General features: G+C 41.1%; 1 protein-coding gene across 3 annotated transcripts in view; it reads left to right on the top strand.

Moving 5' to 3' along the window:
* MATN2 (matrilin 2) overlaps window positions 1-24,100 on the top strand; it is a 188,091-nt gene that overhangs the window by 5,243 nt on the left and 158,748 nt on the right. For 2 of the 3 annotated variants that reach the window (XM_004370750.2, XM_004370749.1), the window contains exon 2: window positions 10,956-11,123. In XM_004370750.2, coding sequence (XP_004370807.1) covers window positions 10,982-11,123 — 142 coding nt within the window. In that variant the 5' untranslated portion in view covers window positions 10,956-10,981. Of the gene's footprint in view, window positions 1-10,955; window positions 11,124-24,100 lie in introns of those variants that run through there. The other variant, XM_004370748.2, reaches the window with a different exon arrangement.

Below are 24,100 nucleotides of genomic sequence, written 5' to 3'. Positions count from 1 at the left end.
TATACGTAAAAGAAGTGAAAATAGGTGTTCAAACAAAAACTTGTACACAGATGTTCATAACAACACTATTCACAATAGCTGAAAGATGGAACCAACCCAAATGTCTCGAATGATAGATGGATAAACAAAATGTGGTATATCCATACAATGGAATATTATTCATTCCTAAAAAGAAATGAAGTGCTGATACATGCTACAACATGGAGGAACCTTGAAAACATTATGCTAAGTGAAAGAGTTCAGAGAGAAAAGGCCACATATTGTATGATTCTATTTATATGAAATATCTAGCATAGGTAAATCCAGAGAGACAAAGCCAATTAGTGCTTGCCACGGGCTGGGGTGGGAGGAATAGGGAGTGACTGCTTAATGGGTCTGAGGTTTCCTTTTGGGGCTATGAAAAATTCTGGAACTAGACGGTGGTGATATTTGCACAACATCATGAATATGCTTAATGCCACTGAAGTGTACACTTTAAAATGGTAAATTTTATGTTATGTGTAATTTACTCACTAAAGAAAAAAAGCCTGGAGACAGTCAGTACAAAGCAGTGTTGTGTCAGGGACCCCACCCTCCTTTTGCCTGGTTGCTTCACCATGCATGGCCTCCATTCCCAAGCTGCCTCATGGTTCAAGATGACTACTGGGTCTCTAGCCAGGTTATCTTCATTCCAGCTGGCATGTGTGTCAGAGTAGAACTGTGCTTCATAGGGTTTTCAATGACTTATTTTCCAGAAGTGTATCGCCAGATCTTTCTTTTAAGCCACCTCTAGGTGGACTTGAACCTCCTACCTTTTGGTTAACAGCCAAGCACTTAACCATTTGTACCACCTAGAGACTGCCTGGCCACCTTTCTTCTTGAATAGATGTAGGGTTTTTCCGCCTTGGAGGGCTGCCTTGTCCACCTTCCTCTTCGAAATAGCAGGATTTTACTGGCCTGTGGTCTAGTTGAGGTGAGGAAACACTGCTTCCAGTCCACACCTCTCATTTTATGGCCGACTAATTAAAGCCCGGAGTTAAGTCACCTAGGACAGGATTGTCCTCTCGAGGCTAGCAGCACCCAATGCTGGCTCTGGTGGGATTTTACTCGCCTGTCAACTTACTTGGAACAGTGATGCTCAGAAGAATCCATAGCTAAGGGGTCCCTCCCTTTCCCAACCCGCCTTGGTAAAACAAAGTGAAAGGACTCATTGTCCTGTGGAGAAGAGAAAAACTGCTAAGACAAAAGTCAAAGCTGTTATATTTTTAAAATACCCTTTCTGTGCTCCTAAATACTTCATGGAATCTGTTCAGATTGACTTAACCTCTATTTCCCAGCACAGCAATTCTTCTCATATGCCCACATGTGAAAAGACAGTTCTCAAACGTCATACCATTTTCCAGTTAGAAGTGACTCCAGTCCTCAAATGCTAGCAGCTGTAAATGCCAAACTGAGAAACAACTGTTGAAATGGGCTACATGCACTGTCTTATTTTTTCTTGTTTCACTGCCATTGCATTCAAAGAGAAATCTCATTTTCTCTGATATTTACATTGCCATACTGGTTTTGTTTAAGTTGGTATGTAAATGGTATCTTTTTCTTCCATTTCTTTAGTCTTTTGAACAGCTTTTTTGAAGGATAGTTTACATACAATAAAATATTTTAAGTGTGTGACTTGATGAATTTTGACAAATGTAACTTAGTATAGTCGTGTAGTATACTCATGTATAGTATAGTAATGTATGGTCATGTAACTTCCACCATACTCATAATGTAAAACATTTCCATCACTCCCAATATTATCTAATGCCCCTTTGCAGCCAATTCCCATCTCCTACCCCAGTCCCTGGAACCACTGATCTGGTTTCTCTTGTATAGTTATGGCCTTTATTGAGTGTCATATAAATAAAGTTGTTCAGTATGTGGTCTTTTTGTGTCTGCTTTCTTTCCCTTAGCGTAACTATTTTCAGATTCATCCAGTAGATCATTCCTTTAACTGCCAAGTAGGATTCCATTATATCCATTCCCCAGTTGATGAACATTTGCGTTGTTTCCAGTTTTGGGCTTTTATGAATAAAGCTGCTGTGAACATTCAGATACAAGTCTTTGTATGGCCATGCTTTCGTAATCTTTGGGGTCAATGCCTAGGAGTGGGGCTGCTGGTAGGGGGATGAAACATAACGGTTTGCCTAGGATTGAGGGGTTTCCCAGGAGTGGGACTTTCAGCGCTAAAACTGGGGTAGTCTTGGGCAAACCAGGACAATTGATCACCCTATGCTATGTCATTTGGCAAGCGTATGTTTAATGAAATGTGCACTGACCTGGAGATAGAAAACCAAAAAGGAAGAACACGCTTGGCATTTCTCAAGCTGAAAGAACTGAAGAAAAAATTCAAGCCTTGAGTTGCAATACTGAAGGATTCTATGGGGAAAATAATAAATGATGCAGGAAGTATCAAAAGAAGATGGAAGGAATACATGGAGTCACGGTACCAAAAAGAATTGGTTGACATTCAACCATTTCAGGAGGTAGCATATAATCGAGAACTAATGGTATTAAAGGAAAAAGTCCAAGACGAACTGAAGGGAATGGTGAAAAACAAGGCTCCAGGAATTGACAGAATACCAATTGACATGTTTCAACAAACAGATGCAGTGCTGGAGGTGATCACTGGTCTATGCCAAGAAATTTGGAAGACAGCTACCTGGCCAACTGACTAGAGGAGATCCATATACATGCCCATTCCAAAGAAAGGATTCAAAAGAATGTGGAAATTATCAAACAATATCATTAATATCACACCTAAGTAAAATTTTGCTGGAGATCATTCAAAAGCAGTTGGGGCAATACATCGACAGGTAACTGCCAGAAATTCAAGCCTGATTCAGAAGAGGATGTGGAACAAGGGATATCATTGCTGATGTCAGATGGATCCTGGCTGAAAGCAGAGAATACCAGAAAGATGTTTACCTGTGTTTTGTTGACTGTGCAAAGGCATTCGACTATGTGGATCATAACAAATCATGGATAACATTGTGAAGAATGGAAATTCCAGAACACTTAATTGTGCTCACGAAGAACCTGTACTTAGACAAAGAGGCCATCATTTGAACAGAACAAGGGGATACTGTGGAGTTTAAAGTCAGGAGAGGTGTGTGTCAGGATTGTATCCTTTCACCATACTTATTCAATCTGTATGCTGAGCAAATCATCTGAGAAACTGGAGTACATGAAGAACAGGGGATCAGGACTGGAGGAAGACTCATTAACAACCTGCTATGTGCAGATGACACAACCTTTCTTGCTGAAAGTGAAGAGGACTTGAAGCACTTCCTGATGAAGATCAAAAACCACAGCCTTCAGTATGGATTACACCTCAATATAAAGAAAACAAAAACCCTCACAACTAGACCAATAAACAACACGATACATGGAGAAAAGATTGAAATTGTCAAGGATTTCATTTTACTTGGATCCACAATCAACGGCCATGTAAGTAGCAGTCAAGAAATCAAGTGATGCCTTGCACTGGGAAAATCTGCTGCAAAAGTTCTCTTTAAAGTATTAAAAAGCGAAGATGTCACTTTAAGGATTAAGGTGCACCTGACCCAAGCCATGGTGTTTTCAGTTGCCTCATATGCATGTGACAGCTGGACAATGAAAAGGAAGACCAAAGAAGAATTGATGCCTTTGAATTATGGTGTTGGTGAAGAATATTGAATATACCATGTACTGCCAGAAGAACAAACATCTGTCTTGGAAGAAGTACAGCCAGAATGCTCCTTAGGAGCAAGGATGGCAAGACTACTTCTCACATACTTTGGATATGTTATCAGGAGGGACCAGTCCCTGGAGAAGGACATCATGCTTGGTGGAGGGTCAGTGAAAAAGAAGAAGATCCTCAACGAGATGGATTGACATGGTGGCTGCAACAATGGGCTCAAGCAGAACAACCATTGTGAGGATGGTGCTGGGCCGGGCAGTGTTTTGTTCTGCTTACACAGGGTCGCTATGAGTCGGAACCAGCTGGACAGCACGTAACAACAACATATCTAACTTCACAGGAAACTGCCAAACTGTTTTCCAAAGTGGCCACATCGTTTTCATTCTTACCAGAAGTATATGAGGGTTCCTGTTTCTCCACATCCTCACCAACGTTTAGTAATATCATTCTTTTTAATTTTAAGAATTCTAGTGGGTTTGTTGTAGAATCTTATTGTGGTTTTAATTTGCATTTTCCTAATGAGTAAAGATGTTGAACACCTTTCCTGTGCTTATTTGTCATCCTAATATCTTTTTTGGTGAAGTGTCTGTTCAAATATTTTACACATTTTTAAAATGGGTTTGTTTTATTATTGAGTTGTTAGAGGTGTTTATATATTCTGGATATAAATAATTTATCAGATATATGCTTTGTAAATATTTTCTACCAGCTTATAGCTTGTCTTACCATTTCAAAAAATGAATGTTTTAGATAATTTTATATACTAATATAGTATTTTCTGTCTTTTTAATGACTTTTTGCTTTCTTCATGTATGAGGTCCTTGATGTCATCTCACAACTCATCTGGTCTTTGGTCATTAATGTTCAATATGTCAAATCTATTCTTGGGATGATCTCTAAATTCAGGTGGGATATACTCAAGGTTGAATTTTGGCTCTCATGGACTTGTTTTAATTTTCTTCATCTTCAGCTTGAACTTGCATATGAGCAATTGATGGTCTATTCCACAGTCAGCCTCTGGCCTTCTTCTGACTGATGATATTGAACTTCTCCATCATCTCTTTCCACAGATGTAGTCCTGTGTATTCCGTCTGTCGAGGTCCATGTGTATAGTCATTTATGTTGTTGAAAAAGGTTTGCAATGAGTAAGCCCTTGGTCTTGCAAAATTATATCATGCCATCTCCAGCATAGTTTCTATCACCAAGGCCATATTTTCCATCTACCGAACCTTCTTCTTTGTTTCCAACTTTTGCATTCCAATCACCAGGAAAAAGTCGGTAAAAGTCTTCAATTTTCTCATCTTTGGCATTAGTGGTTGATGTGTCATTTGAATAATAGTCATATTAACTGGTCTTCCTTGTAGGTGTGTGGATGTTATCCTATCACTGACACTGTTGTACTTCAGGATAGATCTTGAAATATTCTTTTTGATGATGAATGTGATGCCATTCCTCTTCAATTTGTCATTCCCAGCATAGCAGACCGTATGATTGTCTGATTCAAAATGACCAGTACCAGTCCATTTCAGCTCACTAATGCCTAATGTATCAATCTTTATGAGTTCCATTTAATTTTTGATGACTTCTAATTTTCCTAGATTCATACTTCATACATTCCATGTTCTGATTATTAATAGATGTTTGTAGCTGTTTGTTCTCATTTTGAGTCTTGCCACATCAGCAAATGAAGGTCCTGAAAGCTTGGATCCATCCTTGTCATTAAGGTTGACTCTACTTTGAGGAGGCAGCTCTTCCCCAATTGTCTTTTGAGTGCCTTCCAACTTGAGAGGCTCATCACCCGGCAGTATATCATACAATGTTCTGCTGCTATTCATAAGGTTTTTACTGAATGTCAGAAGAGGCTCTGAAACTTGCATTTGAATATAGATCAGCTAAAGCAAATGGAAGAAATGAGGAAGTAAAAAAGTTGAACGGAAGATTCCAAATGGCAGCTCGAGAAGAAAAAGTAAAGTATCATAATGCAATGTGCAAAGATCTGGAGTTAGAAAAAACAAAAGGGAAGAACACGCTTGACATTTCTCAAGCTGAAAGAACTGAAGAAAAATTTCAAGCCTCGAGTTGCAATACTGAAGAGTTCTGTGGGGAAAATATTGAATGACACAGGATGCATCAACAGAAGATGGAAGGAATACACAGAGTCACTGTACCAAAAAGAACTGGTCAACATTCAACCATTTCAGGAGGTAGCATATAATCGAGAACCTACGATATTAAAGGAAAAAGTCCAAGGGAATGGCTAAAAACAAGGCTCCAGGAATTGACAGAATACCAATTGACATGTTTCAACAAACGGATGCAGTGCTGGAGGTGATCACTCTTCTATGCCGAGAAATTTAGAAGACAGCTACCTGGCCAACCGACTGGAAGAGATCCATATACATGCCCATTCCAAAGAAAGGTGATCCAACAGAGTGTGGAAATTGTCAAACAATATCATTAATATCACACGCAAGTAAAATTTTGCTGAAAATCATTCAAAAATTGTTGCAGCAGTACATCGATAGGGAACTGCCAGAAATTCAAGCTGGATTCAGAAGAAGACGTGGAACGAGGGATATCATTGCTGATGTCAGATGGATCTTGGCTGAAAGCAGAGACTACCAGAAAGATGTTTACCTGTGTTTTATTGACTATGCAGAGGCATTTGACTGTGTGGGTTGTAACAAATTATGGATAACACTGTGAAGAATGGGAATTCCAGAACACTTAATTGTGCTCATGAGGAACCTGTACATAGACCAAGAGACAGTCGTTAGAAAAAAAAAGGGGATTCTTAGTGGTTTAAAATCAGGAAAGGTGTGCATCGGGGTTGTATCCTTTCACCATACCTATTCATTCTATATGCTGAGCAAATAATCCAAGAAGCTGGACCATATGAAGAAGAACAGGGCTTCAGGATTGGAGGAAGACTCATTAACAACCTGCTATATGCAGATGACACAACCTTTCTTGCTGAAAGTGAAGAGGGCTTGAAGCACTTCCTGATGAAGATCAAACACTACAGCCTGCACTCTGGATTACACCTCAACATAAAGAAAACAAAAATCCTCACAATAGGGCCAATAAACAACATCATAATAAACGAAGAAAATATTGAAGTAAAAGGGGAAAATATTGAAGTTATCAAGGACTTCATTTTACTTGAATCCACAACCAATGCCCATGGAAGCATCAGGGAAGAAATCAAACAACATATTACATTGAGTAGATCTACTGCAAAAGACCCCTTTAAAGTGTTGAAAAGCGAAGATGTCACTTGGAGGACTAAAGTGCGCCTAACCCAAGCCATGGTATTTTCAGTCACCTCATACTCATGGGAAAGCTGGATTACGAATAAAGAAGACCTAAGAAGAATTGATGCCTTTGAATAAGGTGTTGGTGAAGAATATTGAATACACCATGGACTGCCAGAAGAACGAACAAATCTATCTTGGAAGAAGTACAGCCAGAATGCTCCTTAGAAGCAAGGATGGCAAGACTTCTTCTCAAGTACTTTGGACATGATGTCAGGAGGGACCAGGCCCTGCAGAAGAACATCATGCTTGGTAAAGTAGAGGGTCAGCAAAAGAGAAGAAGACCCTCAACAAGGTGAATTGACACAGTGGCTGCAGTGATGAGCTCAAGAATAGCAAAATTGTTAGGTTGGCGTAGAACCAGGCACTATTTCGTTCTGTTGTACACAGGGTCGCTAACAGTCAGAACTGACTCAATGGCACCTAACGACAGCAACAGCAATGTAGTATATTTAAAAATCATGAATTTGTATGTTATTACTTGTTTTATGATAATATTCATAAGTGAGAGCAAAAGTTACGTGTATTAAATAGTATAACAAAAGTAACCATGTATACTTCCTATTAATAGGTTTGATTCAAAGTGATGATAATAATAATAATAATAATAAATGACTAATATAATTTATTGAGTAATTACTATGTGTCAAGCACTGTTCCAAGAACTTTATATATTTGGACTGATTTAATCCATACAACAATCAGGTCTATTGTTATCCCCATTTTATAGATGAGGAAACAGAGATGGAAAGAGTGAGTAACTTGCCCAGAGTTATACAGCTACAAGTGTTTGGTTCTGTTTATTTTTAACTCTCTACCCTTCACCTGTGCTCAGTACTTTTTGGTTCGACATGGTCTACAGTAAACCCAAACCACATGCAATAGTGTTTGTTTTTTGGAAATGATGATTATCCTCTACATCATATTATAAATATTTGGATTTAAGTTTACATGTGTCAGGATGGAAGTAGGTATGAGAGCATGTAGTTTACATTTTGAAATAAATAAACATGGACTTTGTATTTGCTCACTTTGGAGAATAGCATTAAACTAGTTACATGTCAATGATCTAGTGCACTTGTAATGGAGGATAAAATAAGGTAATGAATACCATGGAAGCTTGAAAGTAGGTTTGAGAGAAGAGGAAGAGGCAAAATATTCTAAGTGTTTTTACTTTTCTCAGAAGGAACCTCAGGGTTAAAGCTGAATAGGGGTCCATCCAATTAGCAGGGATTGGGCAGAAGTAACCCATAAGGAGCACCTGTGCCCTGGAGCATCATCCCATGAGCCGTATAACTTGGCCAAGTTACTTAACTTCTTTGTTACTGTAAGAATTAAATGACTTAATACATTTAAAGGACTTGGCCCAGTGCCTGGCACACAGTAAACTGTAAATAAACATTCACTATTACTGTATAGGAGCTCTGGTGGCACAGTGGTTAAGAGTTTGGCTTCTACCCAAAGGTTGGCGATTTGAGTCCACCAGCCACTCCTTGGAAACCCTATGGGGCAATTCTAATCTGTTGTATAGGGTCGCTACAAGTTGGAATCGACTTGATGGCAATGGGTTGGATTTTTTTTTTTTTTGTATAATTTTAATGCATAGTGAAAAGTGAGCTAGCTCAATACACTGGGTGTGAAAAACTGTGGACTTTGAAGGACAGCAGACCTAGGTTCATCTCCAGGTCAATTCCTGAAGGCGATTTGTTGAACAAAGAGTCCACGGAATTATTGAGTATTTAAGTTTCAGGAAATGGTCCCTACTCTGTCCTCTGCCCTGCTTGTCCCTGCCTCCAACAGTGAAACAGCTGTAGCCTCTCATGAATTGACTTCTGGGAATTTGACTTTCAGCTAATTGCTTTTCTGCTAGTCAATGAATTGGCAAATGGGCCCACTAACCCTGGGTGTGAATTCCTACTTTACCACTTTAGCTGTGTGACCTTGGTCAAGTTACTGAACTTCTCTGAGCCTCAGTTTTCTTATCTCTAAAAGTGGAAATAATAATTCTGACTTCAATGAGATAGCTATGAAGACTAAAGGAGATAAATTAGGTGAAATTGCCAAACACAAGATGAAGGCTTAGTAAGGATTTTAAATGCAAATGGTGCTGCTTAAGGGTTGTTCTTCCTCCCCATCTAATTTATAGAAATTAATAATGCTATGACACCCATTATATTCATAGATAATCGAAGAATAAACTTAAACCCAGCCCCAGGATATTGCCTTGTCCGTGAGGTTTTGCTAGGCATGATGGTTTGTCCTAATAGTCTTGATGTCATTCACCATCATTCACTGTGTTGCCAAGTACTATCCCTGTGAAGAGTTCCATTATAAGGGGATCTGAGAAGTGGTAGCATCCGCTGTCCTGGGAAAAAAAGGGATCTGACCATATTCCCTGCTTAGAATCTTCACTGCTTCACACTAGCTGGTGGCCAGACCTAAAGAAAACAAGTAAAGGCAGTGCTACTTTGTTTGAAACGCCCTGTGGGTACCCTGATACTCAACTCAGGGTTGTAACTGTTTATACATCTGACAGCTTCTTGCTCAATGTGGGGTTTGATCCTGTTCCTCTCTGGTCCCCTAGCATAGGGAGTAGGGTTTGCTTTTTTTTTTTTTTCTTTTGCCCTCCCCATATTTACGTGCCAGGCACTATTATAAGTGGTTTACATGTATTATTTCATTCAATTTTCCCTACAAAGTATGTACTAATATTATTCCTATAACCTGATAGGGAAATTAAGTAGCTTACCCAAGGTCACAGCTAGCAAGTGTCAGACCCAGGATTCAAGCTCTTAACACTGTACCATGTTCCCTCTTAAAACCCTTCCGTTACCAATTTCTTATTTTTCAGAAAACTTTTTTTGATGGCATGTGTTTTCAGTATTGGAATGCATGTTTACTAATCGAGTGTGTTTAAATTTTTGGTTGGTAATATGAATTTTGAGAAATATGATCTGGTTATACAAGCCACCAATAAGGTGAGTGGCACTCTGGCACCACCGATCCGTGGTATGACAGTATACCTGTGAGAACTAAATAGAGAATTTATTGCGGGCGCCTTTCCATTAGGTTACATGCGGAAGCTCTGGTTTTCCAAATCTGACACAGAAAAACCAAAAAACAAAAAAATCAGGGCTCCTTAACTGTCACAAGGAAAGTCAGAATTATGTTTGCAAGCCTTATCTCACAGAAATAAAGGGAAGAAAAGGCAAAAGTTTACAAAACTAACAGATCCAGGAAGCATCACCTAATAGCATGCTCAACCTACACAACAACGAGGCTCCAACTCCAGTCTGCTGAGCTTCACCTGTTTCAAAAGGGACCCACCTTGATGCTAAATGCATTAGAACCGGAATAACAGACTACCTTTGGGGTCCAGAGGGATAAAAAGTGGCTGGTAAACCTTTAAATCAATAGTAACTAAAGAGGTAATATCTGCAGGTGGGAGGCTGGGAGGCTGGGAGGCTGGCTATGTGATGCTATCTGATATCAGCTAGACGTGAATTCTTTAAGAAATCTATATGTATATATATTATTTTGTGCTGCCCACTTTATTAAACGTAAGGAATAGTGTTACTTGAGTCCTCGGATAGTTTTTCCATTTCAAATCCAAGATATAGAACATGACAATTTACTACTTTTTTGAGCTAATTGTTAAGACAGTTCAGGATAGAATTTTTCTTTCAAGTTTTCCATTCAGTCTTTCAGTAACTAAAGTGATGAAAAATTATAACTGTGCATGCCTGGCTCAGAGTAGCCTAGAAAAACCCACCAACGGGGGTTACTTAAGTTCTTATGGGTCAAACACACAAATGGCATTTGAAGTACAAGTGGTGTGTTTGAAAGGTGAAAAGGCAGGCGGCAGATCTGCAGCACGTGGAGGTCAGGGAGACCCGGAGAGCTCACCCTGCCCGCCTCTCGTCTTGTGTTTGTCACAGCCTTGCTCCTCAGCCTCTTCTTGAAAATGGAAAAGATGCTGTTGGGCTGCTTTCTGCTGATCCTCGGACAAGTGCTCCTCCTGTCCGCTGAGGCCAGGGAGCGGCCGCGCTCGAGGTCCATCTCCAGGGGAAGACACACTCGGACCCACCCCCAGACGGCCCTTCTGGGTGAGTGATGACGGCTCCACCTGCAGAAGGCGGCAGGATGGAGTGGTTAAAGGAGGATCACAGAGGACCAGGGATGATGCCAGGATAGGGGAGCTGTCCTATTCCTGGGCTGTCAGCTGGGTATGCCAGGGTGGGGGATCACATTGGTAATGAGCACATCCTCAGTTGAAGATGTGGTGGTACATGGGTTTTCAAAATGAAATTAAACCTCTTCTCTTTTAAAGCCTTCAGTTTAATCTGAGGCTCACAACTCTTCTCCAATATGCAGGGCAAGATTTTTCATCTGAAAAGGCCCTTGTTGGGTTTATCTTGGCAAGAGTGTTATAAGAATTTTTTATTGGATTTGTTCAGCTAAATCTGTGTTAATAATGCTTTCCTGCTTGGCAGGATGAGAAAAAGAGCAAGCAGGCTCTTTTTTTTGGCGGGGGGCAGGCAGTCACGGAAGAGAAGTGAGGACACTATGAGCTGAATCAAGATATTAGGAATGGAAAATGTCACGGGTCTATTATTCTGACCCGGTGAACATATTTTCTTCAGGCAAATTTTTTTCCATCCTAACCTCTGAGAGAAATGAAATGCCATGAAAACACACAGGACATAGATAAATTGGTTTAGTTCTAAATATGGGCTCTGATAAGCCTAGGATGAAGAGGTAATATGGAGGTTGGCCAGTGGGAAGGGAATGGCTTTTGGCATAGACTTGGATTCAAGTCCTAGCTCTGTTACTTACCAGATGTGTGTATTTAGGCAGCGTAACCTCTCTGAGGTTCAATTTCCTCATCTATAAAATAGGAATGGTAATACCCACCTTGAGGCATTTTTGTGAGGAGTAAATGAGGTGATAAAATAGTAGGTGTGCAATACATGATAGCCTTTACCACAGCTATCATTCCACGAAGTTGTTTCTTTGAAACTGTATTTTCCATTTACATCTTGTTGGCCAATGGTTAGACTCTACCACGTATGAAGATGAAGGCCATTGAGAGAACTGCCCAGTAACCAGGCAGTCTCAGCTTCTGAAATTACACTTAGGGAGAAAGCTTTGTTCTGAGAGGTCAGAATTTTTACTGGTGTTGACCTAAACAATGATCCCATGATACCGAGTTTCCCATGTCTTCAGTCTCCTGAGAGCAGGGACAGATTACCCAATAAGAAAGGTATGCTCGGGCCTGCTTGTGCTTACTTGCTAATGTGTAGTGCACAATTTCACCAAAAACAGATGAAACTGTGCACTACACGTAAGTAAGTAAGCACAAGTAAGCCCATGTGTAGCTTGCTTACTGGTTAATCCGCCCCTGCCTGAGAATGCCTGTTTTCATAGTGAGGTAAGTGTAAGACTTCTACAAGTGCAGAAACGACTGGGAAATGTTTAGTAGGTCGATTAAAAGGGTTTAAAAAAACTCATTTCAAGATGATCATAAACATGCATGTATAGAACTGGAAATGCCTGATTTCCTAGATCACCACCAGTGATTTGCATAGTTGGATTTCTGACAGGGCTGCTTTCAAGATGACCCACCTCACTCTTGTGGAATAAACATACTCTGCTTGGCCCCAAATCACTCTCTTTCTCGGTCTCTCTGTCATATTCGGTCTCTCTCACACACACCCTCACTCATATACATACACCTTCACAGTCACACCCTCACTCACATATACACCTTCACACTCACACACACTCACACAGACATACACTCTCTCTCTCACACACACACATACACAGGCACACACACACCCCAGAGCCTTCAAAGCTCAGGTTCTGAAGTGGAAGCCCCTTGTCTTCTGAGGTAAGAAATGGAAGCCTGTTTTGCCAAAAGGCATAAACCCCAGCGTTCAGCATTGCTGCCTATTTCTGGAGAATGTGTAAAGAGTAGAATGGGACACGGGCACGTATCCCCCACTCCAAGGACTGGAAGTGGGGTGCTGCTTGCAGTCACTTCTCTACTCCGTAAGCCCTGCAAGCAGCTGCTCCCAGGCATGCTGCTTGACTTAGGAATGGGGTTGAGTTAGAATGAGAATCATGAACTCAGAAGAGGAACACTTACAACTGTGGGCTGGATTCTCAAGTGAAATCTGCACTTGGTCTTACTTTGACAGGGAACACAGATGGAGAGGCCATGGTTCATTGGTAGTCTTTGCAATGATTAATGTGACCTCCACTTCATTATTACAATATGGTGCCTTGTGTTTTATGGCTGTTTGCTTTTCTTGGCTTTTTGTTTCCTGTGTTTAGAATATTGCCCAGGCCACATTTCACTTGTTTATGGACAATCACTGTGGCTGTTTTTATGGTATCCGCCAGCATGATGTATTTCTCTAGTGACTTGTTTACTATGATGTCACTGAATTTCCTTTTGATGAAAGTTTTAACAGAGAAGAAACAGCAGAATTGTTTCTTAGGTTCCTTTTTTGTTCGGATTTTATGTTTATTCCTTTTTATGTTTATATTTTACGTGTAGATTCAGATCAGAGTCCAAGTAACAACTTGAACTAGTTTAAAAAATGCATGGGTGTATCTTCCCATTCTGTGAACGTTTACAGGCCGTCCGCATGTCTGTCTGTGATGTCTGTTTGTGTGGGTTCACCTCTTACCTCATGCATTCATCTGGAATTTCTATTCTGTGCCAGACACGGGGGATTTAAGATGAATAACCACCATCAGGAGGCCCACAGTATAGTGGGGGAGACAGACATGTAAAAAGATAATTTGGTGGAATCAGTGTGCAACAATAGAGTCATATCTAAGTTACAGCTCGTCTATGCCTGCTGAGTGAGCTTAGTATAAGGCAGTAGTTCTCGAACTTTTTGCTCTCAGGACCATTTTACACTCAACAATAATTGAGGATTCCAAAGAGATTTTGTTTATGCAGGTTAGATCTATCCATATTTACTGGATTAGAGATTGAAATGGAGAATATTTAAAAATACCTATTTATTAATTTAAAAATAATAATAAACCCATAACATGTTAACACAAATGAAACATTTATGTAAGAAACTATATTTTCCAAATTTAGAAAATTAAAATTAGAAGAGTGGCATTGTGTTACATTTTTACAAATTTCTTTAATGTCTGGCTTAATAGATGACAGCTGCATTCTCTTATCACCTCCATTCAATCTGCTGGGAAATGCTGTTCTGTTGGTCTATATGAAGAAAATATGATCTCATAGATATGTAGTTGGAAAAAAGAGGAGTATTTTAATAGCCTTTTCAGATAGTTGTGGATATTCTTCTTTGATACCATACCAAAACTTGACAAAACATAGTTTCTTAAGGGTTAGTTGCATTGTGTAATCTGAAACCAGATCAATGAAGTTTTTATACTCTGTATACTCGTGAGAGAATGAAAGTAAGAAAAAGACAAATATTATTAGTGTTTAGTGTTTTATTGGGCAAATAAAAAAGTAATATTAGCCAAATTTTACAATTTAGTATTTCATAGTGTTACTGTGAACATAGTCGCTGTCGAGTCGACCCTATAGAACTGCTCCACAGGGTTTCCAAGGCTGTAATCTTTACAGAAGCAGACTGCCACGTCTTTCCCAGAGGAACGAACCACCGACCTTTTGGTTAACAGCCAAGTGCTTTAACCACTGTGCCACCAGGGCTCCTTCAAAGAGTCTCGGGGCTCCTAAAAAACCAAAAACCAAACCAGTGGCCATAGAGTCGATTCCAACTCATAGCCACCCCATGTGTTGCAGAGTAGAACGGCACTCCATAGAGTTTTCAAGGCTGTAAACTTTTGGAAGCAGATCGCCAAAACTTTCTTCCCCGGCTCTTCTGGGTGAGTTCTAACTACCAACCTTTTGGCTAGTAGTCGAGCACTTAACCCTTTATGCCACTCAGGAACTCCATCAAGGGCCAGTAGGGATCCCGCTGGTCTAAGAGAAGCATTCCCAGTGAAGGTCAAGATCATGCAGAGCCTGGAGGGATGAGCAGGCTGTAGAGGAGGGAGGAGAAAGCATGGAGGTAGAACTCGGTTATGGAATTGGCAACCACCAGGCAATCTGTAAGGTGGGTGGTCTGAGTGGGAAACAAGCGTGGAGGAGGTGGGAACCAGATCATTTAGGACCTAGGGGGCTTTGACAAAGAGTTTGGGCTTTATTTTGTAGGGGTAGGGAGCCTGTCTTAGTCATCTAGCTAGCTTAAGCATCCACAAGTGGATAGCTTTAACAAAGCGAAATTTATTCTCTCGGAGTTTAGGAGGCTAAAAATCCAAATTCAGGGTGCCAGCTCTAGAGGAAGGCTTTCTCTCTCTGTCGGTTAGGGAAGGGACCTTGTCATCAATGTTCCCCTGTCCAGGAGCTTCTTACCGCAGGAACCTCTGGTCCAGAACGGCGTGCTCTGCTCCTGGTGTCACTTTCTTGGTGGTATGAGGTCCCCATGTCTCCGCTCGCTTCTCTCTTTTATATCTCGAAAGAGACTGACTTAAGGCACAACCTAATCTTGTAGATTGAGTCCTGCCTCATTAATATAACTGCCTCCAATCCTAACTCATTAACATCATAGAGGTAGGATTTATAACACATAGGAAAATCACAAAATGGTGGACTATCACACAATACTGGGAACCATGGACTAGCCAAGTTGACACACATTTTGGGGGGACACAGTTCAATCCATGACAGAGCGCTTGGAGGATTTTAAGCATGCAACAATAGTGATCACTGTTAACTCTACCCATTACGCCCTCTGGACAGCCTCAACCTTCTGAGCTATGGCAAAGGGCAGGGAGAGCTATCTAATTAGGATGCATTCCTAAACCAAGGCTCTCAGGCCACCAGGAGAACAAACAAGGACATTCTCCAGTCAAATTCCTTCTAGACAATGACACCAACAGGTAGATTGGAGCAGCAGGGAGTGCTACACCCAGAAGCATAAGCTCAACGGAACCCCTTCAAATTCTGCCCCCACCATCCTTTATCAGTGGCAGAGATCCCCTTCCAATCCCCTTCCTATACCCCCCTCAAGGTGGCCATAACTGCAAGACATGTTGCCCCACCTCTAATTATACCACCTGCAGTCAAGTTGCCCTGCAGGCAATTCCAACTCAAGGCGACCCCATGTATAGCAGAGTAGAACTGTGCTCTATAGGTTTTCTTTTTAATATAATTTATTTTATTTTTGATGTTGCTTTTGAGAATATACACAGCAAAACGTACACCAATTCAGCAATTTCTACATGTACAATTCAGTGACATTGATTACATTCTTCAAGTTGTGCAACAGTTCTGACCCTCGTTTTCTGAGTTGTTCCTCCCTCAGTAACATAAACTCACTACCCCTAAGTTTCCTATCTAATCTTTCAAGTTGCTGTTGTCAATTTGATCCCTTATAGCTAGATCTTAAAAGAGCAGAATGCACAAGGCAGACATTCTTTACTAGTTAAGCTAAACTATTGTTTATTTTCAAAACTTTAAGGGATAGTTTTTGGTTTATGGTTTAAAGATTATCGCAGGTCAATAGTTTCAAGGATCATCCAGCCTCCATGGCTCCAGAAAATCTGGATTCTATGAGAATTTTAACTTCTATGTTGCATTTTCCCCCTTTTGATCAGGATTCATCTATAGAATCTTTTATAAAAATGTTTAGTAATGGTAGTTGGGCACCAGATAGGGTTTTCAATTGTTGATTTTTAGGAAGTTTATCACCAGGCCTTTCTTCTGAGGTATGTCTGGGAGGACTCAACTACCAACCTTTCAGTTAGCACCCGAGTACATTAACCATTTGTACTACCAGGGACTCCCCATCCCCAATTACTGCCTGCTTTATTTGTACATGTTTGTCTTATATCATTGTCATAAGGCGGTAGACCTGTTGCCAGGAAAACCAGCGGGCATATCAGCCTTTAGAGAAACCTGAACTCTTCTTCCTCAGACTCCCAACGTATTCCTGATTCCCCTCACTCCTGAAAATGAGAGTACACAAAACATTCTACACTTCTGCAAGCTTTCTCTCTCTGTCTTGTTTATCTCTCTACAGTGTCTTGTTAGCAGTGTATTCTTTTCTAAATTTACCAGCCTAGCTTGTTTTATTTCTACTAACTACCCTTGAGACCCTTTCCTTTCCCTATAATAGATTCCACTTTGGATCAATACCACTCACTCAGAAATCATGTTTGTGTTTTAAAAGAGCACTTTGTGGCAATATAAAAGTAGATTTGAGAACGGTAAGTGGATATTTAAAAGGAGATCAGCCTCGAAGTATGGTCAGGGTGTGGGGAGGCTTGAACCTCCCTCCACTCTCTGCGAGGAAGAATCTCAGAGGTGTTCAGCGGTGTTTATTGTTGTTGTTGTTAGGTGACATTGAGTCAGTTCCGACTCATGGTGACCCTGTGTACAACAGAACGAAACGCTGCGTGGTCCTGCTCCATGCTCACAATCGTTATGCTTGAGCTCGTCGTTGCAGCCACTGTGTCAGTCCATCTCGTTGAGGGTCTTCCTCTTTTTCACTGATCCTCTTCTTTAGCAAGCATGATGTCCTTCTCCAGGGCCTGATCACTCCTGATAACATGTCCAAAGTACCTAAGATGTAGTCTTGCCATCCTCGTTTCTAAGGAGCATTCTGGCTGTACTTCTGCCAAGACAGATTTATTCGTTTTTCTGGCAGTCCATGGTATATTCAATATTCATCGCCAACACCATATTTCAAAGGCATGGATTCTTCTTTGGTCTTTCTTATTCACTGCGCAGCTTTCCCACGCATACGAGGCAATTGAAAATACCATGGATTGGGTTGTTTGTTGTTGTGTGCCATCAGTTCGATTCTGACTTGTAGCAACCCTATAGCTTGGATTAAGCACACCTTAGTCCTAAAAGTAACATCTTTGCTTTTTAATGCTTTAAACAAGTCTTTTGCAGCAGATTTGCCCAATGCAATACATTGTTTGATTTCTTGACTGCTGCTTCCATGGGCATTGATTGTAGATCCAAGTAAAATGAAATTCTTGACAACTTCAATCTTTCCCCATTTATCATGATGTTGCTTACTGGTCCAGTTGTGAGGATTTTTGTTTTCTTTATGTTGAGGTGTAATCCATACTGAAGGCTGTGACCTTTGATCTTCATCAGTAAGTGCTTTAAGTCCTCTTCACTTTCAGCAAGAAATTTTGTGTCATCTGCATATCGCAGGTTGTTAATGAGTCTTCCTCTAATCCTGATGCCATTTTATTCTTCATATAGTCCAGTGTCTTGGATTATTTACTCAGCATACAGATTGAATAAGTACGATGAAAGGATACAACCCTGATGCACACCTTCCTTGATTTTAAACCACACAGTATGCCCTTGTTCTATTTGAACAACTGCCCCTTGGTCTATGCACAGGTTCCTCATGAACACAATTAAGTGTTCTGGAATTTCCATTCTTCACAATGTTATCCATATTTGTTATGATCCACACAGTCAAATGCCTTTGCATGGTCAATAAAACACAGGTAAACATCTTTCTTATATTCTCTGCTTTCAGCCAAGATCCATCTGACGTCGGAAATGATGTCCCTGGTTCCACATCTTCTTCCTGAATCTGGCTTGACTTTCTGGCAGTTTCCTGTCGATATACTGCTCCTCCACTTTTGAATTATCTTCAAAATTTTACTTCCGTGTGATAGTAATTATACTGTTTGATAATTTCTGCATTCTGTTGGGTCACCTTTCTTTTGGAATGGGCGTAACTATGGATCTCTTCCAGTCAGTTGGCCAGGTAGCCGTCTTCCGAATTTCTTGACATAGACAAGTGAGCACCTCCAGCACTGCATCCATTTGCTGAAACATCTCAATTTGTATTCCATCAATTCCTGAAGCCTTGATTTTTACCATTCACTCCAGTTCAGCTTGGACTTCTTCCTTCAGTATCATCAGTTCTAGATCATTTCATACCTCCTAAAATGGTTGAAAATCGACCAATTCTTTTTGGTATAGTGACTCTGTGTGTTCCTTCCATCTTCTGTTGATGCTTCCTGCATCGTTTAATATTTTCCCTGTAGAATCCTTCAGTGTTGCAACTCAAGACTTGAATTTTTTCTTTAGTTCTTTCAGCTTGAGTGTGTTCTCACCTTTTGGTTTTCTAACTCCAGGTCTATGCACATTTCGCTGTAATACTTTACTTTGTCTTCTTGAGCCACCCTTTGAAATCTTCTGTTCATCTCTTTTACTTCATCATTTCTTCCGCTTGCTTTAGCTACTCTACGTTCAAGAGCAAGTTTCAGAGTCTCTTCTGACATCCATTTTAGTGTTTTCTTTCTTTCCTGTCTTTCAGAAGACCTTTTGCTTTCTTTATGTATGTTGTCCTCTCACAACTCATCTGGTCTTTGGTCATTAGTGTTCAATGCATCAAATCTATTCTTGAGATGGTCTCTAAATTCAGGTGGGATATACTCAAGGTCATATTTCAGTTTTCACGGACTTGTTTTAATATTCTTCAGCTTCAGCTTGAACTTGCACAGGAGCAATTGATGATATGTTCCACAGTCAGTTCCTGACCATGTTCTAACTGATGATATTGAGCTTTTCCATCGTCTCTTTCCACAGATGTAGTCGATTTGATTTCTGTGTATTCCATCTGGTGTGGTCCACATGCGTAGTCACCATTTATGGTGTTGAACAAAAGTATCTGCAATGAAGAAGTCATTGGTCTTGTAAAATATTATCATGTGTTCTCCGGCATCCTTCCTATCACCAAGGCCGTGTTTTCCAACTACCAATCCATCTTCTTTGTTTCCAACTTTCAAATTCCAATCAGTAATTATCAATGCGTCTTGACTGCATGTTTGATCAGTTTCAGACTACAGATGTTGGTAAAAATCTTTAATTTCTTTACCTTTGGCCTTAGTGGTTGGTGCGTAAATTAGGATAATAGTCGTATTAACTGGTCTACCTTGTGGGCATGTGGATATTATCCTATCACTGACAGAGTTGTACTTCAGGATAGATCTTGAAATGTTCTTTGTTTGACAATGAATGTGATGCCATTCCTCTTCAATTTGTCATTCCCAGCATAGCAGACCATATGATTGTCTGATTCAAAATGACCAATACCAGTCCATTTCAGCTCACTAATGCCTAATGTATCAATCTTTATGAGTTCCATTTAATTTTTGATGACTTCCAATTTTCCTAGATTCATACTTTGTACATTCCACATTCTGATTATTAATGGATGTTTGCAGCTGTTTCTTCTCATTTTGAGTCTTGCCACACTAGCAAACGAAGGTCCTGAAAGCTTGACTCCATCCACGTCTTTAAAGTCAACTCTACTTTGAGGAGGCAGCTCTTCCCCAGTTGTATTTTGAGTGCCTTCCAACCTGAGGGGCTCATCTTCCGGCACTATATCAGACAATGTCCGCTACTATTCATAAGGTTTTCACTGGCCAATTTTTTTCAGAAGTAGACTGCCAGGTCTTTCTTCCTAGTCTGTCTTAGTCTGGAAGCTCTGCTGAAACCTGTCTACCACGCATAACCAAAAAAACAAACCTTTCACTGTGCCACCAGATCTACCACGGGGACCCTGCTGATATCTGAAATAATCGTGGCATAGCTTCCAGCATCACAGCAACACACAAGCCACCACAGTACAACAAACTGACACCCTGGTGGTGTTCAGGGGTAGGCCACAGAATTTAGTGAAACTTCTTCTTGGTGGTTAATTTACTACTTATAAATAAAGTTAACGAAGAAAATCTGAAAACTCACTTTAGATAGCCCCAAATTTTGCTCTTTGGAAATTATAGTACATGATAAAGCACTTACTACCATTTTTGCATTAAAAAATGCAGCGTGTTTCTTGGAGGTGCTGAAACCTCCTCAGTTAGCAACATGACTGAAAGGACTTGGCTGGCCTAGACATTTAAGTGTAAGTATGTCCTGCTCTGTGTTGCCAGTGAAGGCTTTAGCCTAGGTTGGTAATTAGTAACATTTCCAAGTGTTGGCTTCCAGTAATGAATTTCCACATCCTAAAATAATACCCCTAATTGATATTTGTTGGCACTCTCGGTGAAGGAGGTAAAGCAGATGCCAGAAGCTGTCAGTGCCTCTGACTCCTGGAGAGATTGACCTATAAATCCCCTGAAGCCACTCTGTCATGGTTAGAATTTTTGTCTCTTTCCCTGGGCTTTCCAGGGAGGAGGAGTTTTGTTCACTCTCTTCCTTCTGCCTGGACTCTTCTTCTCCAGCCAAGATCTGCCAAGACCTATTATTAGCCAGGGCCCAGCTAAAATGCTGCCTCCCTCTCCCAGCCAGGCAAGACATGCTGTGGGTTTCTCTGCCAAGGTGTGGACCCTGTCTGCCTTATATTCTGAGGGATAATAGTGGTACCTATCTGTCTGAGTTACCTAATACTGCTGTGATAAAAATATCACAAGTGGGTGGCTTTAAAGAACACAGATTTATTTTCTCAGAGTTCTGAAGGCTAAAAGTCCAAAAATCAGGGTCTTGGCCATATTGATTCTTTCAGTGAGCCTCTCTCTTAACTCTGGTGTCTGCCAACAGCTCTTGCATTCCTTTGCTTGTAGATGATCCTGTTATGTCGTCTGTCTTCCCCTGTGAGTGTGTCTCTGTATCTATTCTGGTGTTTTTAACACTTAGAAATGACTAGGTTTAGGATCCACCCTACACTGGTATGACCTCAACTGATTTATTGATTACATTACATTAGATTGCATTATGGATAGTAATTATATTATGCTACATTAGATGAAAAGTCATTACATTACACTATGGAAGGTAATCTATTCTACCCAATGCTAACTAATCTAGTCACATGTATCTGCTCCAAGACAGCAACTAGACTAGTGTTTGGCCAAATAAGTGGGAACCAAAGCCTAGCCAAGCTGACACACAAAATTAACCACCACACTACCTCAGAAGGATTAATATTCTAGTTATTTTGTATTTGCCTCATATTTACCACTAGCCTATCAATCCCTTAAAGATAGGTCCTGACTCTTTCATTTTTCTTAGCACCTATGGAGGGGAACTCTCATTTCTTGAGCCCCTGATATAAGCAGGGACATGTCATTCCACTTAATCCACACCAAAGAATAAATAAATAAATAAATAAAACCTTGTACGCTGGTTATTGTTCGATCCCATTTTCACACGTGGACACCAAGGCTCAGAGACGTCAGGTCATTTTGGTAAACTTGTCCAGGCTTCTGCAAACTTAGACATAAAAGGTGCCCAGCCCCAACCCCACCTCATGGAAGGGACACATGGCTTGGGGGTAGATGTACCTTTGTGCCTGTACTGGAGCAGACACAGGCTAATTACAGCCCCTGCTTGATCCTTGGCCAGGAGTTTTTGTACAGAGCTGATTACACCTGGGTTCCGCCAACCCTAGTCCCGGCTTTGGTCCTGCCCATAGTGAAAGTTCAGTGTGTGTTGAATAATTGAGTGAAAGTACGTGCAGATGACTAATGTAGTCCTTATCAGGCTAGTTCCTATGACATTGGTGGTTCGGTGGTAGAATTCTCACCTTCCATGCTGGAGACCCAGGTTCGATTTCTGACCAGGGCACCTCATGTGCAGCCACCACCCATCTGTCAGTGGAGGCTTGAGTGTTGTGATGCTGCTGAACAAGTTTCAGTGGAGCTTCCAGACTAAGAAAGATTAGGAAGAAAGGCCTGGTAATCTACTCCTGAAGTTCTGCCAGTGAGAACCCTACAGGTCACAATGGTCCAGTCCACAACTGATTATGTGGATGATGCAGGACCTTTGGTCAGCAGTTCAAATCCACCAGGCATTCCTTGGAAACCTTATGGGGCAGTTCTACTCTGTCCTATAGGGTCACTATGATTCAGAATCGACTCGACGGCAACAGTTGGGACTTTTGTTCACGGGGTCGCCATGAGTCAGAGGCTGACTCGAGGGCAGCTAACAACAACAGGATAATTCCAGTCCTGATTTGACTTGTACTTAGCAAGTGAGCATGGGCAAGTCACTTTCCTCTTCTAGTCCTTAGTTTCCTCATCTATAAAACAAGGGAATTGAAGTCGGTGATCCCTCAGGTCTCACCTAAGACATGGTGATGTCTCTAATTCTCTTGTCTTCCTGACATTCCTTGTCTGGTTCCTGTAGTGGAAGCCCCGATGCAATCCTCGACTTCCTTTCATTCTCTCCAAGGGAGGAGAACCAAGGTGGCACCATATTCTAGAGGCCACGGAAGGAGAAGGTTTTGAGACAGAAGAGGTGGATCAGGAGGACCAGGCAGTGGAGTAGGGGGTGGGTCAGGAAGACCAGGCAGAGAGTGGAGTGTGGGTCAGTAGAATCAGGCAGTGGAGCAGTGGTTCTCAAACTTCAGTCTGCATCAGAAGTTTCTGGGAGACTTGTTAGAACACAGATTGCTGGTTCCCACATCCAGTGTGTCTGATTCAGTAGGTCTGTGTCGGGGCCTGAGAAGCTGCATGTCTGGGGACATCCCTCTGAGAAACATTGCAGAAGAGAAATCTAGAAGGTAGGGGTATGGAGAGGCAGGAGGAAAAGGTCTCAGGAAGAGCCGCTGTGGGGCTCCAGCCAGAAAGGCAACTCAGGATGAGAAACATCTGCAGGGAGAACTGCAGTGGGGAGCTAGGCTGACTGTAGGCTGGGCTGCCCCTTCTGGGGCTTTGAAACCAAGTTGCTAGCATTTTTCTACCCAAGGGAGTTGGCTAAATGTAGACCTCAAGCCTGTGTGGGGAGCCAGCCCCTTACAGCAGAGCAGTCAACCAGCACATCTAAAAAATCAAGTGTCTGGTGGGTGTCTTTATCATCAGATTTGATTATAAAAATGAACGCTGATGTGTAGAGCTTATTGAATTATTCTAAACACAGCAAAAGCTTTAAGAAAAAATAAAACCCTCTGAAGTAACATCTCCCCCACACTCTGTCTTTAGCACTTAGCCGCTGTATTCTCTTCTATGCGTCATCCCCAGCACGATCACAGTCGGGAAACATGGACCCAATGGAGAGGCTGTAGTGGCTGCTGCTCAGCCCAGCTGTACT

This window comes from Trichechus manatus, unplaced genomic scaffold, assembly GCF_000243295.1.
Source record: "Trichechus manatus latirostris isolate Lorelei unplaced genomic scaffold, TriManLat1.0 scaffold00009, whole genome shotgun sequence".
NCBI classification, from domain to species: Eukaryota; Metazoa; Chordata; class Mammalia; order Sirenia; family Trichechidae; genus Trichechus; species Trichechus manatus.
This window is presented reverse-complemented; position numbering and strand designations above follow the sequence as displayed.